Source organism: Hemitrygon akajei, chromosome 32 (genome assembly GCF_048418815.1).
Source record: "Hemitrygon akajei chromosome 32, sHemAka1.3, whole genome shotgun sequence".
Lineage (NCBI taxonomy): Eukaryota > Metazoa > Chordata > Chondrichthyes > Myliobatiformes > Dasyatidae > Hemitrygon > Hemitrygon akajei.
This window is the reverse complement of record NC_133155.1, coordinates 21,056,256-21,073,422: the sequence shown is the minus strand read 5'-3', so window position 1 is coordinate 21,073,422 and position 17,167 is coordinate 21,056,256. Positions and strand designations below refer to the sequence as shown.

General features: G+C 41.1%; 1 protein-coding gene across 1 annotated transcript in view; it reads left to right on the top strand.

Moving 5' to 3' along the window:
* The window catches only part of csmd2 (CUB and Sushi multiple domains 2), an 896,539-nt gene that overhangs the window by 570,191 nt on the left and 309,181 nt on the right, over window positions 1-17,167 (top strand). The window contains exon 22 of the mRNA XM_073034487.1: window positions 3,650-3,852. Coding sequence (XP_072890588.1) covers window positions 3,650-3,852 — 203 coding nt within the window. The remainder of the gene's footprint in view (window positions 1-3,649; window positions 3,853-17,167) is intronic.

Sequence of the window (17,167 nt, the reverse complement as noted above, 5' to 3'; positions counted from 1 at the left end):
TGGAAGATGAACTGGAATGCATTCTTAAGATGAAGTGGGGTAAGATTTTTGATTTGCCAAGGTATTTCAAACAGTATTTTAATAATGTATAATGCTTTTTTTTATTTGCAGACAGTATTATTGTACATTTTTATTATTTTCTAAATAGTGAAATATTCATTGGTTCTGGAAACAAGGAGGTTGAATTGGTTGAGGGGTTACATTTTCTCTGAAGCACGACCTACAATGGTAGAGCAACATCACTGACTATGGAAGCATTGACTGGGGACAGTAATTACAATGTGACAAGGTTGAAGAAGGAATTTCCAGCAGAAACATGAAATTTTAAGTAAATGGTGGCAGCAGGAGGTTTGTTCAGGAGTGACATTTCTAATATATTCCAGAAGTAATCCATATCTAGCCATATAACATTATAGGTTTTATCAAGGCATACACATAGAAAATGGCAGATTTCTCATATCTACAGATGTCACAGATAATCTAACCATCAGTTCTTGCAGTGGGAAATATAGGCGAGAAATCATGCGAAACAACAATTAAGCTGGATTGAGTAATCGATTGGAAACCACACTGAACGCAGAGTTTCATTTCAATAGCCCTGGAAAATGTTAATGTAACATTCTTTCTTCTCCATTTGTACTGGGGTTGTCTTTTGTTAGCTATATCACTGGGTAAGAAGTACCCAATACGTCTGCTGTAAAGCAGCTTCAATAAACTCCTAAAGAGCAAGAGATTCTTCTGTACCGATGAAGTTGCCCTGCAATATTTCATGTAAATGAAGAAGACTTTTGCATTTGTTATGTAATAAAGCCTATCTCCTGTTCTGGCTATCTAAGTAGTGAGCAGAACTATCATTTAACTAGGGAGTGTTGTTGTGGAGAAAGCAGAAGGGACTCAGCGTTGGGGAGACATTATTCATAGAGTTAGATCAAGGTGTTAAGAGCTGGCACTGAGTCACAATCGGCCACTCTACAAACTTTGAAAAGTGATTATTTTCCCAGTGAAATGTTATTGTATAGTAGACGCAAAGATAGTTCTGTGAGGTAGAACATCGATGCCCAAATATAATAGAGTAAAAAAACAGCTATGATCAAAGTGAAATCAATTATAAGTCAGGAGGAATGGAATCTTTGCTGCCAATGAAAGTAGTAAAGATGGGCATTGGTAAGCAGGAATGCAAGTTCAAAGTCTGAACGAGTAGTTGGCAGTAGAAATGTGCTACCGTACCAGAAAGTTATTTGCATAAAGCATCACTCAGTGGGAAGGCACTTCAAGAGCAAACAGAGCATTAGACAAAACATCAGACAAGACGATGGGCTAGCGTTGGCAGTCAGGGTAGATCCTTCAAAGGAACCTGGACTCCAACAGTGAGGTATGAGTGGTGGCAGGATCTTGAACATACACTGAAGAAGTTATGCACCCAAAGCACCTTTGAAGGAGTTTGCTGTCAGCAGAATCAGAGATCATCAATGCATAAATCAGAAATGCATGAATGCATAAATCAGAAATGCATAAAGCTGTAAAAGCAGGCAGTCCTTAGCAAGATGGAGTTTATTGAAACGTATAGGATAACGACTATTTCCAAGTATAGAATGTTAATTTTGACTGCTGATGGAGTTCCCGTACTTACTGCTAAGTAAACTGGTCGTGTTGCATGTTCAGTACAGAACTACTAGCAGTTGCAGGCAAAAGCCAGATTATTATGTAACCCTCCAGTGATGTAACCCTCCTCCTCCGCACCCACCTACTCCCACCATGGTAGGGAAATAACTCCAGAACAAATCCTGCATGAATTTAACAGAAGTGATGGCTCAGTTTCCTCAGGAATTAAAGGGTTACTACCTGAATAGACTGTTAAAATAAATATTGAGCTGATAAATAAGATTTTTTTTATTGAAACAAATAAACCGAACAATAGGCCTTCCAAAGCAGTTCTTCAAAGAAATAAAAAGGCTGTAAAAATGCGGGATGCACTGACCAGGAGTGTGATTGCAATGTTTGAAGAAGGTGAATATGTTTCAAAAGTAAGAGGCCGAAAAAAAGATAACAGCTGGTGCAGCTGGAAAACTGATAGAGCAGCCTTGATGATCCAAGTGACCTCATTCTGTTCCTATGATTAACTAACCGAGTTAATAATTAAGCCTTACGACCCATTTTAAACAAAAGATTGAATTTGGGTCCATTTATAAGATGAAGTCGGTGTAGTGCTCCAAATCAAAGGGAAGCTTCTTCATTAAAATCTCCTTTATGTATGAGAGAGCACAATTATTTTGGCAGCATCATTTTTGGAATTGTCACAGAACAGTATTTATTAAGAGATGTGCATTGCTCTCTTAATTTAATGTATAATCCACATCACTTGTACCGTCACACCTCGTTGCCAGTATTTTAAGTGTCTGTTATCAAATGCCTGCAAGAAAATGAATCTCAAGTGGTATATGGTGACTTCGATAATAAATTTGCTTTGAACCTTTAAGCTTTGAAGTAAAAACTTTACTTCACCAATGCTCCCCCCAATTCCTTTCATATAATTCTGCACCCCATGTTCATTCCATCCCCTTAAACTGCAGTATCACAGACTCTCCACTATCCCTTCCAATCTGTTTGTGCAGGTATCCCAACCTTGTTTATCCAACTGCTCCCTCACAATAAGTAGCTGGTCTCACAGTTCACCCCACCACTCCTGATGAAGGGTTTCATCCCAAAATATCGACTGCTTACTCGCTTCTATAGATGCTGCATGGCCAGCAGAGTTCCTCCAGTATTTTATGTGTATTACTCAAAATTTCCAACATTTGCAGAATCTCTTGTGTTTACCATATCCCTTGTGTTGGTCCAATCCTTTCACCTCTTCCCATGATCCAACTCTTACACCTACACTCAATGACTGTCCTACTTCATTACCATTGGTGCCAGTGAGCCCCATCCAAAACCCCTTTCCACCTACACATCCCCATTGCAAGCGAAGGCCAAATTGGACCAGTCTGGGGATGAAGGACCAGACAGTGTATTTTTCCAGTGCGAACCATTCCAGATCTTGAACTTGTTCTGAACTGGACACAATGAACATTTCAGCACACTCTTTAAGTAGAGTTGGATTTGTATGCCAGGATTTCTTTAAAAAACTGATGACCCATATGTTTTAATGAAGTCAGATTTCCAGCATCTTGTCCAGCAATCTTATTTTTACAATCAGGAAATTGGTGGCCTATAAATGCAATTGAAAGTATCAAATGATAGCTGCTGGGAGAAAGTAGATGATACCATCCACTGGAGATGGAAATACTCTAAGAATATCTTGATACTATGTTTGTTTATCAGTATAAAGGAAAATAAACTTTGACATTCAATCAAGTTTGTAGATTAAGATAAAATTTTAGCAGATAACTTGTTATTTCCAGCAGGTGGGATTCCTTTAAAATATCACATCTATTTTTTTGTACCTCAATGACCAGCATTATTTTGGAATCAAAAGATAAAATATTATTGTGGTATGTTGCTAACTTGGATAAAAAATATAGTGGAGCCTGCATAATAGCATAAAACGAAGCCAACAATTTTCACCCTGAAAATTGTGCACCGTATTCAAATCAAAAGTCAGTGACTTCCCTCATTAGGATTTTGTTTTTTTGTTTGCTTCCTCTTTTAGCATCCACTTTAAAGTTTTCCACACTGAAGCTGTCCATGATGTTCTGAAGGTTTGGGATGGACCGCTGGAGAGTGGCATTCTTCTGCGGGAGATGAGTGGATCCGCAATGCCTCCAGACATCCAAAGCACGTTCAATTCCATCACGCTGCAGTTTGACACAGACTTCTTCACCAGCAAGCAGGGCTTTTCCATTGCTTTTCAAGGTATGTGAGAATTAGAATGAAGTTATCAATCTAAGTCGCTGTATGACTTTATGACCATCATTGTCCCCAGTGGTGGATACTTACTGCCCAGTACACCACTGGTGTTTACGACAGCAATGAAGGCCCCCTATCTTTGGTGTCTAGGGCTTCCTGCATCATGTTAGTCGCTTCCTCTTGATTTTCACTACTGTCAGTCATCCAAGTCCTGATCGAGACTCAGGAATACTGTCGCATTCAGTTGTACTGTCTTCATTGCAGTTTCTGTAACAATTTTGTTTTACCTGCCAGAGTTGTTAGTTCTGAGCTGAATCCCCCGAACCTGGAGGACTCTCAGTCTGGCTTCTGCCCTTTGACCTTTTTGGCATGGATGACCCTAACAAGACCTGAAGCCTAAATCTCTGAATCCAGCCAACACAGCTCTATAGGTCATTGAGGCACTCAATCCTCCAAATCCAATGACAAGGTTGTGGTCCTCTTGTCAACAGTGTTTACTTTATTTTAAATGTATTAATCTCTCTAGTTATGTACACTGTTGTTGAGGGCAGCATTTCTTTTGTGTTCCTAAGCTGTTCTTGGGAAGGTACTGGTGAGCTGCCATTTGAACAATTTCAAAACTTTTATTCCTCCAATGGCTTTGAGGTAGGGTCCTCCAAGATTTAGATCTATTTGGTGCCAGTGAATTTAAGGCTACTTCTCTTTGAAGTGGTGGTTGTCCATCATGTCCAACAATGACAGGAAACTTGTGTGGGTGAGTTTTTAAAATGGAAGATCTGTTTCACTGGGGCAATTCCACTCTCTCAACCTCAGAAGTCCTGGTCCAGTGGTATGAACAAAGGTTACAAACTAGGATCTTCCTCAGTTGCAGAGGATAACCATGATGTCTTCTGTGCCTAGTCATGACCTCCTTTCTCCATGCCTTCAGAGCCACTGGATCTCACTGTAGATCTCATCCACCCAGTCTGCTGGAGATAACTTCACATGCTAGTACAGGCATGTCCCTATCTCACCAGGGTATGATGCCTACCAGCTACCCTCACCTGGTTTAGCCCGCCTGTCAAACGGTGTACCAGGGTGTGGTTGCTGTCACATGCAAACAACTCCTTGAAGCTACAGTTGAGAGCTGAGTATCTGGTCAGTGAAGTACATCCTGTCAAAACATTGATTCCCATCGTGTTGACTGACTATATTTGGAATTTCTTTGCACTGATAACATACAAATCCGAATCTTGAAGATATTTAAGATGTCTTTTTGAATGTTTTCTTTGATTTTTGTTTTACATTAATAAGCCTGATGAAGGCAGTGATGGTACTGTGATCAAGTTGGCAGATGATACAAAGAGAGGTAAAGGGACAGGTAGAGTTGGCGGAGGGAGGAAGTCTACATGACAGACTTGGGCAGGTTATGAAAGTGGGCAAAGTGGTGGTAGATGGAATGCTGTAAGGGGAAGTGTGAACTTTACAGTTAGGTAGGGAGTGTTGTTGTGGAGAGAGCAGAAGGGACTCAGAGTTGTGGAGACATTCTTCATAGAATTAGATCAAGGCATTAAGAGCTGGCACTGAGTCACAATCGGCCACTCTTCAAACTTTGAAAAGTGATTATTTTCCCAATAAAATGTTATTACATAGTAGACACAAAGATATTTCTGTGAGGTAGAACATCTAGGCCCAAATATAATAGAGTGTAAAAACAGCTATGATCAAAGTGAAATCAATTATAAGTCAGGAGGAATGGAATCTTTGCTGCCAATAAAAGTAGTAAAGATGGGCATTGATAAGCAGGAATGAAAGTTCATAGTCTTAAGGAGTAGCTGACAGTAGAAATGTGCTACCATACCAGAAAATTATTTGCATAAAGCATCACCCAGTGGGAAGGCTCTGCAAGAGCAAATGGAGCCCTAGCCAAGACATCAGACAAGACTAGATGGACTTACACAGATTGGTAGAAAGAATAAACGTGTGATTTCTAAATGGGGATAAGATATAGAAATCAGAGATACAAAGGGATTTGGAAGTCATAATTCAGGATTCCCTTAAGGTTAATTTGTAGGTTGACAAATGACAAAGCAGATAATATATTCTCCATTAAAATGTGAAACAAAGGTCTTAGCAGCAATGTAGAAAACATAAACATATTTGTATAATATGAAATACTGTATATGATTTTGATTTTAACACTGTCTTGCAAACTGAATAATGAATTTGTGACTTTAAATTAGTAAACATCGGGTTGAATTGCAGTCCCTCAGAACTGAGGAACAGAAGGCATTTGGGAATCAAAGTTTATGATCAAGACAGCTCATTTTGTCAAATTTCACAGTAATTTCAAATCTCAGTTAATCTACATTACAGTAATACTCATTAACAAAATGGGAAAATGATTGGATGTGAAATCCTTATTCAGTTTGTGTCAGCAGGTTGGGTGAATGGTAAACTGCTAAAGCTGCTCTGTTCAAGTTTGAAACAAAGTCTACTGAAATGCTTACTGGTCAACCATTGTTTTTTACTTTATGAAGCATTGAAATAATCAGACATAGAGAGAGGTATTTATTATTTGGTTTTAATATTGTTTGAAAATGGAAGTTTTTGTTTTACAGTGATGTGTCTCCCTTCGAGCCAGACTGTAAACTCAGAATCTTTCATTGCTCCATACGTCAACTCAGACGTTATCAATTGCATGCTTTTTTTTTTCCAATTTGGTGACCATGTCCTAGAGATATCTGTGTCCTTAATACATGTGAGATCTTGAATCATTTGTGTCCCCTGGTATTCAGTTCTCAAATTGTTCAGAGTTATAGGAAATTCCGAGGCTTAAGCCTACCTCAGTACCCTTAACCTTGCACAATCCATTCCTCTATTCTTGGGTCGCCCCCCCCCCCCTAAACTTCGGGGTTCCATACTTTCTAGATTACTGCAGCTGTTCCAACAACATGAGGCGGCATGATAGAGTAGCAGTTACAGCGCCAGCAGCCTGGGTTCAGTTCTCGTCACTGCCCATAAGGAGCTTGTACATTCTCCTTATGACTGCTGGGTTTCCTCTGGGTGCTCCAGTTTCCTCCCACGTTCCAAAGATGTATGCATTATTAGGTTAATTGGTTACAAAGGTGTATTAGGGCAGCATGCATTTCCTGAACCAATCATTCCTCCATATTCATTGAAGTATTTCTCGCATCCTTACATATATTGTGTCTACCTAGGCAAATATATTATATTGTATTTCAAACTATGACTTGTTCTCTCATGGCTTCCTCAGTCATTAGTACCTACAGCACTAAGCTTTGCACGTGCACAAAGAATGTTCTTTGACAGCTGCCAAATCCAAGAAAATGCCGAGACAAGAAATAAACTGCAGATGTTGAAACCTAGAGCAACAGACAAGCTTCTGCAGGAATTCAACGGATTAGGCAGTATCTGTGGCAAGAAAGAGACACCTAATGCTTTGAGTCAAAATCTTTCATCTGGACTTGTCTTTCACCAGTACAGATAAAGGCTCTTGACCTGAAATGTTGACTGTCTATTTACCTCCACAGTATAAACTGAGTTTCTCTAACATATATTTTGCTCTGAATACCAGTCTCACTGGGTCAGCTCGTTCTTTACAGATCCTCAACTGACCATTTATCAGCAGTTCAGGCTATAGTGATTTAAGAAAGCAGTCAATCATCAATTTCTCAAGAGCAATCAATTTTAGATTTCCCAGCCAATACTACTTATGATTTTCTTCTTGGAATGCAAGCTTTAGCGTCGCGACTACATACGCAAGTAGCCACTTGCTGCTCACCAACTATGTCTAAAATTAAAATTCAAAATGCAGACTTTCTGAAGTGGAGTTGCAATGAATATATGATTATTATTTTATTCAGTGTTTTGCAAGTCCTCATGGAAGAACTGATAATTATGGTAATGTCCTTGTGCTTGAGCTGGATAACCTAATTTTACAGTGTAGCAATAATTTAATATTCTGAGAAATATTAACTTGCTAGTGCAGTGGATTAGAATATAGGTAGGTGGAATGCATTAACAAATACTTGCGTTTGTCAGAAGTACTTAATTTATATGATTACCAAAAGAATAAATTAATTACTGCACTTTCAAAGAAAGCTTTTTTTTTCGTATTTGTATCTGAACCTATAGTTAGAATCTATATAATTATTTAAAAGTTGTAGCTCATGCCCGGGCACAGAAAGGATTATGAAATCAAAAGAATGACAGAAAATTTAAGAGGATTTAATTTTCCTCACCTATTCTATTACAGATTTCATTCAGCACAATTGTGTCTATTCATTTCAACCTGAATTTGCCTAAGTAAGTCACAAGGGAAATACAAAATGAATAACTTTTAAATTGAAACATGAGAAATGAAATACAGTTTAATCTGAATTGATGCACCTTTTTATGAAAGAGCGCATATCTGTATTCCAGGGATTCAATGATGCTGAAAGAACGTCCCATTTTTGAGTATGTCGAAAGAGAGTATTGTGATATTGTAAAAGGTGCTCCATTCTGCCATTTGAGCAGCAATATCTATAATCAAGGGAGTCTGCTTGGCAAAAATGATTTTTTTACTGAGGTATCACCCACTGTAGAAGGTCCAATAAAGCACAGATCAGGGCAGGGAAGTTCTTTCATCTCGCTTGTTTTCTTTATGCTACACGAAGGAATATATTCACAGACCTTTTGTGCATAAGTGACCAAGATCATTGGGATTGTTCGGATCCTCTGAGCATATAAATTGCTAACACACAAAGGTAGCTATAGTTCTGCAGAGACAGCAAACAGGGTATGATGCATATTTTGACCTTGTGTAAAACAAATTTGCTGGCAAATGGGAGTAGAGTAGATGGAAAATAGATGGCCAGCATGAATGGGCCTGTTTCGGTTTTGTAGGACTCTGTGACAGCGTTTTGCAGGATGAGGTTCTGTAAGACTAAGTTTCTCTGCCAGTTAAAGTAGATTAACCTTTGTTTCTTCGTTTGTCATGTGCCATGTCGTATGATGTAGGCGATCATGATTGTTCTTACCAAATTTTTCTACAGAAGTGGCTCACCATTGAATTGACATTATTTCAAACATCCTTCACATACATGAGGAGTAAAAATTTTCACATTATGTTTCTGTCTGAATGTGCAATGTCTAAATTATAGTAATTTGTAATAAATAGTATGTACAGTAAGATGTACAACAGAACTGTTAATATAGCTTAGAAATACAATTGTGCCAGTGTGAATTAATCAGTCTGATGGCCTGGTGGAAGAAGCTGTCCCAGAGCCTGTTGGTCCTGGCTTTAATGCTGCGGTACCATTTCCTGAATGGTAGCAGCTGGAACAGTTTGTGGTTGGGGTGACTTGAGTCCCCAGTGATTCTCCGGGCCCTTTTTATACACCTGTTGTTGTAGAAGTCCTGAGGAGTGGGAAGTTCACATCCACAGCTGCATTGGACTGTCCGCACCACTCTCTGCAGAGCCCTGTGTTTGAGGGAAGTACAGATCCCATACCAGGCAGTGATACAGCCAGTCAGGATGCTCTCAATTGTGCCCCTGTAGGATTTGCATTTGGGGACTCATGCTGAACTTCTTCAACCGTCTGAGGTGAAAGAGACTCTGTTGTGTTTTTTTTCACCACACAGCCAGTATGTACAGACCAAGTTAGGTCCTCAGCAATGTGTATACCAAGGAACTTAAAGCTGTTCATCCTCACAACCCCAGATCCATTGACGTCAATAGGGGTAAACCTGTCTCTATTCCTCCTGTAGTCCACAACCAGCTCCTTTGTTTTTGTGACATTGAGGGAGAGGTTGTTTTCTTGACGCCACTTCTTCTCTGAAGGCTGCCTCGTTATTATTTGAGATTAGGCCAATCAATGTAGCAACATATGCAAATTTAGTTAGCAGATTGGAGCTGTGTGGTGACACAGTCATGGGTGTACAGAGAGTAAAGGAGGGCGCTTAAAACACAGATGAGGGGGAGCCTCCTGTGTTGAGGGGCAGAGGTGAGGAAGCCCACTCTTACCACCTGTCGGCAATCTGACAGTAAGTCCAGGATCCAGCTGCACAAGGCAGGGTGAAGGCCGAGGTCTCTGAGCTTCTTGTCGAGCCTGGAGGGAATTATGGTGTTGAATGCTGAACTGTAGTCCAAGAACAGCATTCTCGCATAAGCATCCCTTCTCTCCAGGTGCGTAAGGACGGTGTGTAGAGCTGTGGCAGTGTCTTTACTAGATGGGTGACCCCCAACCATTACCAATACTTCTCAGAGATTGTCTACCTGGCGTCAGTAGTTGCATAGCTTAGATTTGTGATATGCACCAGTTGCTCATACAACCATCCACCACCTACTCCCATGGCTCTGATCAGGAGGCTAAGCAGGGGCTCCACCTTGCCCAATGGTGACTTGCAGGCTAGCAGAGCTTTACACCTCCTTTGGTAAAGACGTATCTCCATCCTGCCACCCAAGACCAATCTTACTTGGATTAAAATATGATGCATGTATCCGCAGGCAGAAGATCTTCTGAGTCCCACTCCATCTGACTAAAGGCTGATCATCTTCCAAACAAACCTCTCACTCAACCTTAACCTCAATGCCTCACTGCAAACTTCTTACCCATGCAAAAGCCTGCAGCAAAAATCTTCTGTGCACACATCACAAAGCATTGTCCTTGTAGAGTATTATTTCAATGGACAGAACTGAGAACTTGTTTAGGATACCTGAGGGACTTCAGTTGAGTATGTCTCCAGAGACCAATTTCTAGGCACATGTCTCTGCATCATTAGGAGACGTTGGAGTGTGCATAGTGAGAGGGAGATTTCAAAAGAAGTGTGCTGGGCATTCAGGACATCCTGTAAGCCACAGTTCCGGAGGGGACATTGGATTGCATAGCAGCAGAGAGAGTTCAAAAAAAGCAAGTGGGGAGGGTGGGGTGGTCAGGGCATTCTGTGTGCCACAGTTCATGAGGAAACGTTTGATTGCATTCTGTGCATCACAATGACATTGGATTATGCATAATTAAGTACTTGTCAAGTACCAAAAAAAATGAGTTAATTTTAAGCAGAGGTGGCCATTGTGTTAGAGCGGTGAGCTCAGGCTTTAACTCATTAAGACTTCAGTGAGGAGAGACAAAGGTCTAGGTAGATTTATTTGACAATAGACAATCCAGAGGGATTGTCCAGAGACTTGGCCTCCACTGCCTTCTCAGGCAGAGCATTCCACATATCCACCACTCTCTGGGTGAAAAAGTTTTACCGCATCTCTGTTCTAAATGGCCTACCCCTTATTCTTAAACTGTGGCCTCCAGTTCTGGACTCAGCCATCAGCGGGAACATGCTTCCTGCCTCCAGTGTGTCCAATCCCTTAATAATCTTATATGTTTCAATCAGATCCCCTCTCATCCTTCTAAATTCCAGTGTATACAAGCCCAGTCGCTCCAATCTAAATTCCAGTGTATACAAGCCCAGTCGCTCCAATCTAAATTCCAGTGTATACAAGCCCAGTCGCTCCAATCTAAATTCCAGTGTATACAAGCCCAGTCGCTCCAATCTAAATTCCAGTGTATACAAGCCCAGTCGCTCCAATCTAAATTCCAGTGTATACAAGCCCGGTCGCTCCAAGTCGGTCATCTGTTCTTTCTTGGCAGGATAATGGAATGCTGCTGTTGCGGGACGTGGGAAGGCAGGGGGACATCCAGTATCCCTGTCAACTACCACTGCAAGAAGCACTTCCAGCTGCAGCTTCTTTCAGATCATATTAAGGAATTGGAGCTGGAATGGATGAAGTTGATCAACAGGACATAGAGGGAGGTAGTTACATCCAAGGTGTAGGACACAGGTAAACTGGGTGATTGTCAGGTAACGGAAAGAGGATAGGCAGCCAGTGCAGAGTACCCTTGTGGTCATTCCCCTTAATAACAGGTATACCACTTAGATACAGCTGGGGGCGATGAACTAACAGAGGAAAGCGACAGCAGTCAGGTCTCTGGCACTGAGATTCAGAAGGAGAGGAGGGAGAAGACGAGCGCAGTACTGACAGGGGACTCCATAGTTAGAAGAGCAGACAGGAGATTCTGTGAATGTGAAGGAGACACCCAGATAGTATGTTGCCAGGGTCAGGGATGTCTCAGATCAGGTCCACAGCATTCAAAGGGGGGAGGGTGAGCAGTTGGAACTTGTGGTACATATTGGTATCAACAACGTAGATAGAAAAAGGGAGGTGATCCTGAAGAGACAGTATAGGGAGTTCGGTAGAAAGCTGAAAAGCTGGGCTTCCAGGGTAGTAGTCTGGGTAACAATGAGAATAAGAATAGCATGCTTTGGCAGATGACTGTGTGGCTGAGGAATTGGTGCAGGGGGTAGGGTTTCAGATTTCTAGATCATTGGGATCTCTTCTGGGGAACGTATAACCCATACAAAAAAGCAAGGGTTATGCCTGAGCCCGAAGGGCACCAATATCCTTGTGGGCAGATTTGTTGGAACTGTTGGGGCGGGTATAAACTGATTTGGCAGGGGGATGGGAACCAGAGTGATAGGGCTGAGGATAGGGCAGTTGCAGTATCTAGTGAGATTGTGAGGAAGGACTGGCAGATGACAGGCCAAAATTGCAGAGCAACATGAGGGCAAAATTAAAAATGGTCTTACAGGACTGAAGGCGTTATGTATTAATACACATGGTATACAGAATATGGTAGATGATCATGTTGGGCAGTCCAAAATTGACAGATATGTGGGCACCTCTGATTTGTGTCTGAAAGAAGATCATAGTTGAGAGCTTAAGATCCAAATCTACACATTGTATCAAAAGTACAGGCAAGTAGGCAAAATGGGTTGGGTGGCACTGTTGGCAAAAAATTAAATCAAAACTTTGGAAGGGGGTGACATAGGATAGTAAGATATAGAATCCTGTAGGTAGAGTTGAAAAACTGCAAGGGTAAGAAGAGCCTGATGGGAGTTATGTTCAGGCCTCCAAAGAGGAGCCAGGATATGGAGTACAAATTACAATATGAGATAGAAACGGCAAGTAAAAAGGGCAATGTTACGATAGTCATGGGCGATTTTGATATGCAGGTAGATCGAGAAAATCAGGTTGGTGCTGGATCCCAAGAAATAGAACTTGTAGAATGCCTATGGATACTTGTAGATGGCTTTTTAGAGCACCTTGTGGTTGAGCCCACTAGGAGAAAGGCAATTCTGAGTTACGTGTTGTGCAATGACCCTGATTTTATTATGGAGATAAAGGTAAGGGAATTCTGAGGAACAGTGGCCATAATATGATTAATTTAACCCTGCAGTTGGAGAAAGAGAAGATAAAGTCAGATGCATCAGTATTATGCCATCATCATCACTGAATCCTCTATTATAATATCCTGGGGGACGTCATTACCATTGACAGGAAACTGAACTGGTCTAACCATATAAACATAGTGGCTGCCAGAGCAGTTAAAAAGGCTGGGAATTCTGCAGTGTGTAACTCACCTCCTGACTCCCCAAAGCCTGTCCATCATCTACAAGGCTCAGGTCAGGAGTGTAATGGAATACTCGCCACTCACCTGGATGAGTGCAGCACCATCAACACTCAAGAAGATTGACTCCATCCAGTACAAGGCAGCCCACTTGATTAATACCCCTTCCACAAGTATAATCCCTCCACCGTCACCGAACAGTTGCAGCAGTGTACTATCCACAAGATGTACTGCAATAACACATCAAAGTTCCTAAAGCAGCATCTTCCAGACCCATGGCCACTGCCATCTAGAAGGACACGAACAGCAGATACCTGGGAACACCACTACTTGGAAATCCCCTTGTCAGTTACTCACCATCCTGACTTGGAAATATATCGCTGTTCCTTCATTGTCACTGGGTCAAGCTCATGGAATTCCCTCCCTAACAGCACTGTGAGTGTACCTATACCTCAGGAACTGCAGTAGTTCAAGAAGGCAGTTCATCACCACCTTCTCAATGGCAACCACTGATTGGGCAATAACTGCTGGCTTAGCTGGCGACACCCACATCCCGTAAATGAATGAATAAAAAAAACATGACATCGACAGAGCTTGGGAGAACATTATTTTACTGTTGTTACGGAGAGTGTTAGTAGGCAATAGGAAGAGAAATCAAGGTTAAGTTTTATGGTGAAAAATGGAGATGATTAAATAAAGGGATAATTTGGCTATAAGAATCATTCACCGAGAAATTCCATTTCATAGTAAAAGGACTCATGGATCATTGTTCCTGACGTAAGAAGTTGTGACCAATAATGATGAACGCTGATCTGCTTGGTCCTCCTGTCCACAGACTGAGCCCAGGTGGTTGGCCATAGGCCTAGTCAGGCTTTGCAGTGAGTTACCTACCAGAGTAGTAAGGAAAGGAACCTCTCTTTCCTGCTGTAATGGAAAGATTTGAAGAGATTGCCTGTGAATAGGAGGAAAGAAAGGGTCTGGAAGGTAACACCACTTGTGGTTGGAAGTGGGAGGAAAGCAGTTCAGGATTTAGAGGAGGAACTGATTGCACAGATGGAGAGGATGTTTAGCACACAGAGGTATCATGTTTGGCTCGAGTTTCAGAGGGCCTTGGGGAAAAGAAGAGGGTGGTGGCTATTGGCCTGAGGGTTTGGGTAATTTTCTCACCGAACTGCAAATCTTCGTAGGCCGGAATAAGGCCGATTTGGCTTGAGAGTGTCAAATAACCATGCTTGTCTAGGCAGCATGGTTCAAAATACCAAGATGCTAAAAATGACTGGTTCAAGGGGAATGACATTCTTAAATTTTCCTGTGATGCAGAAAACATGTCAAAGTCACATACTGGAATAACTGGTATAATATCATCTTTAAATAATTATGAACATGATTTATTCTTGGCCAAGTCAGTTTAAGATCACAGAACTGAAGGAAACATCTATGCAGAGGTACATTGAATGCTATTCATTTATCCTGTTTTTACAGTTCATTTGGTGTTTAGCGTCTACACTCCTATTGCCTGTCTTATTTCCCTGTGATACTTTCTCCCTCACATGCTCATTAACTGCCCTGATTCTTCTCCAATCCACCTACAATAGAGGTTATTTTATGCTACCTAATTAACCTTCCAATCTTTCAACCAGCACATCTTTGGGATGTGGAAGGAAATAGAAATGCCCAGATGAAACCCATGTAGTCACCAAGAGACTGTTAAAACAATGCAGTCAGAATTGAATCAGAGATTCTGGAACTGAGAGGCAGTTTCCTGCCATGCCATTATTCTGCAGGGAAATGTGAAGGAAGTTTCTGAGGTCGATTCATCAGGAGCACTGACTTGGAGAGGTACTACATCAGATTCTGCAGTAATGAAACCAAAAGTTAAAGTTAGCCGTCTGAATATTCTTTAAATTGCTTTCTCGCTGCAAACTCAGTCTTGCTTAAAGCTGGAGAAAGCAAAGGAAAGCAGTAATTAAGCTCACAGCAGGATGATGAGTAGGACACCATCCTGACCAAAAAATTTGTGTACAAAATCAGTTGTATTGTGTTCTCAACAATGGTGTGCTTGCAGAAGGTATGCCAGATGTAGCTGATTAACTGGAAGTTGGACCATCCCTGGTTCTGGGATTTATCTCCCCATGAGGCCTCCTTATAAAAACAAGCTTAAACATCCACCAGGGATTCTGGAAAAAACAGACTTGGAAGGAACCAACAACTGTGCTAAACTGTGCACGCAGTGTAGCAAAAACAGAATTCATGCGGGGAAAGAATAAATCCAATTAAAGGAATTGTATCAAATTTCAGTAAAAAATTACCTTTTGAGAACAGATGTATATTTTTTTCCCCAAAGAATTCTATTCTTGACCATCTTGACCCAACAGCATTGCCATGCAAATTCAGGAAATATATTATTGCAGATTAAAAAGTTGAAATCACCAATAGCCCAGAAATTTAATTGTTTCATTTGTTATAAATCCTACGTGACAGGAAATTGGCCTAATTGTCCAATGATTCAGTGGTTCCATTTAATATCAGAGAATGCATACAGTATACATCCTGAAATTCTTACTCTTTGCAGACATCCTCGAAAAACAAGAGTACCCCAAAGAATAAATGACAGTAAAATGTTAGAACTCCAAAGTTCCCTCTTCCCCTCCCATGCACAAATAGCAGCAAAGATTCAACACTTACCCCACACCCAATTATTTCAAAAGAAAGCTTTAGCACCAACCACCCACCAAGCAAACAATAGCAAAGCACTGCAAAGAGACCATGATCTGCAGTCCAACAAAAACTAATTCTTCACCCAACAAGTCAAAATTCCACAGGCTCTCTCTCTCACTAGCAAGGGACAGGGAGGAGTTACCCTTCCCACAACAGGAGGGGAGACCAACAAAACAAAACAACTCACAGATTATGATGTTAAAGTCTGCCGTGTCATTTTTATCCTGAGCTCTCTGACTAACCGTCAGCAGCAAACACTCCCCTACCATCAAGAGGAAGAGTGATTGCCTGAGCGCGGAGACCCGCAACAGCCAATTAGCTGTTTGCAATGTTCCATTTCTCCCGCTGTATCTCAGTTGGTGACACTGGCACGATAGCGGCCCGTCCGCAGGGCCGCAGGACCTCGCCTCGATTGTGCGTGTGTCTTCCAGGCTGCATTTTTGGGATATCGAAAAACAACTGAACAGTGAGCTGTCTATCTCCATAAAGAACCGTAGTTTTAGCACAGCTGTGGATCATGGACTTCGACAGAACCCCATCCACCTTGAAAAGCAAATAAGAGATATTAAAAAACTTAAGCTGTTTTTGCAGTTGAGCCCGAAGAAGCCACCCTGTGGCGACATCTTAGCCCTGCTGGAATAATCCAGATTAAACTTTTTTTTGTAACCATCTCCTTGTTGAATTATATCAATTGAAATTCAACTGGACATGTCCTGTTGTGAGCACAACTCAGGTTTCATTTGAGATATACTTGAGAAAGAGCTTTTCTGGTGCATTATTCCTTTTAGAAGATTGCAGAGCAATCTGACTTTAGAAATGCCCACCAGTGGATGTTTGTTGGGTCCATCGATAACAACATGTTCTTACCAGTATAATATGAGACTGGACACTATTTGGTGGGTAAAAATCTTATGGTTTGAAATGAAATGGAGAAAAATGTACTGGAACTGGTTATCACATAGAAGAAAATGAAAAATTGGTATAAATGGGTCCTATTTCGGGTAGAAAAGAGTACACTGGGGATTAGTTCTTGGCCATTAGTTGTAGACTATATTAATGACCTGGCTAGAAAGTAAAGGGCGTCTAAATAGAAATATCTAAGTTTGTTCAGACAACATGAAAATAGGTGGGTCATGTTGCCATGAGTATTGTGATTG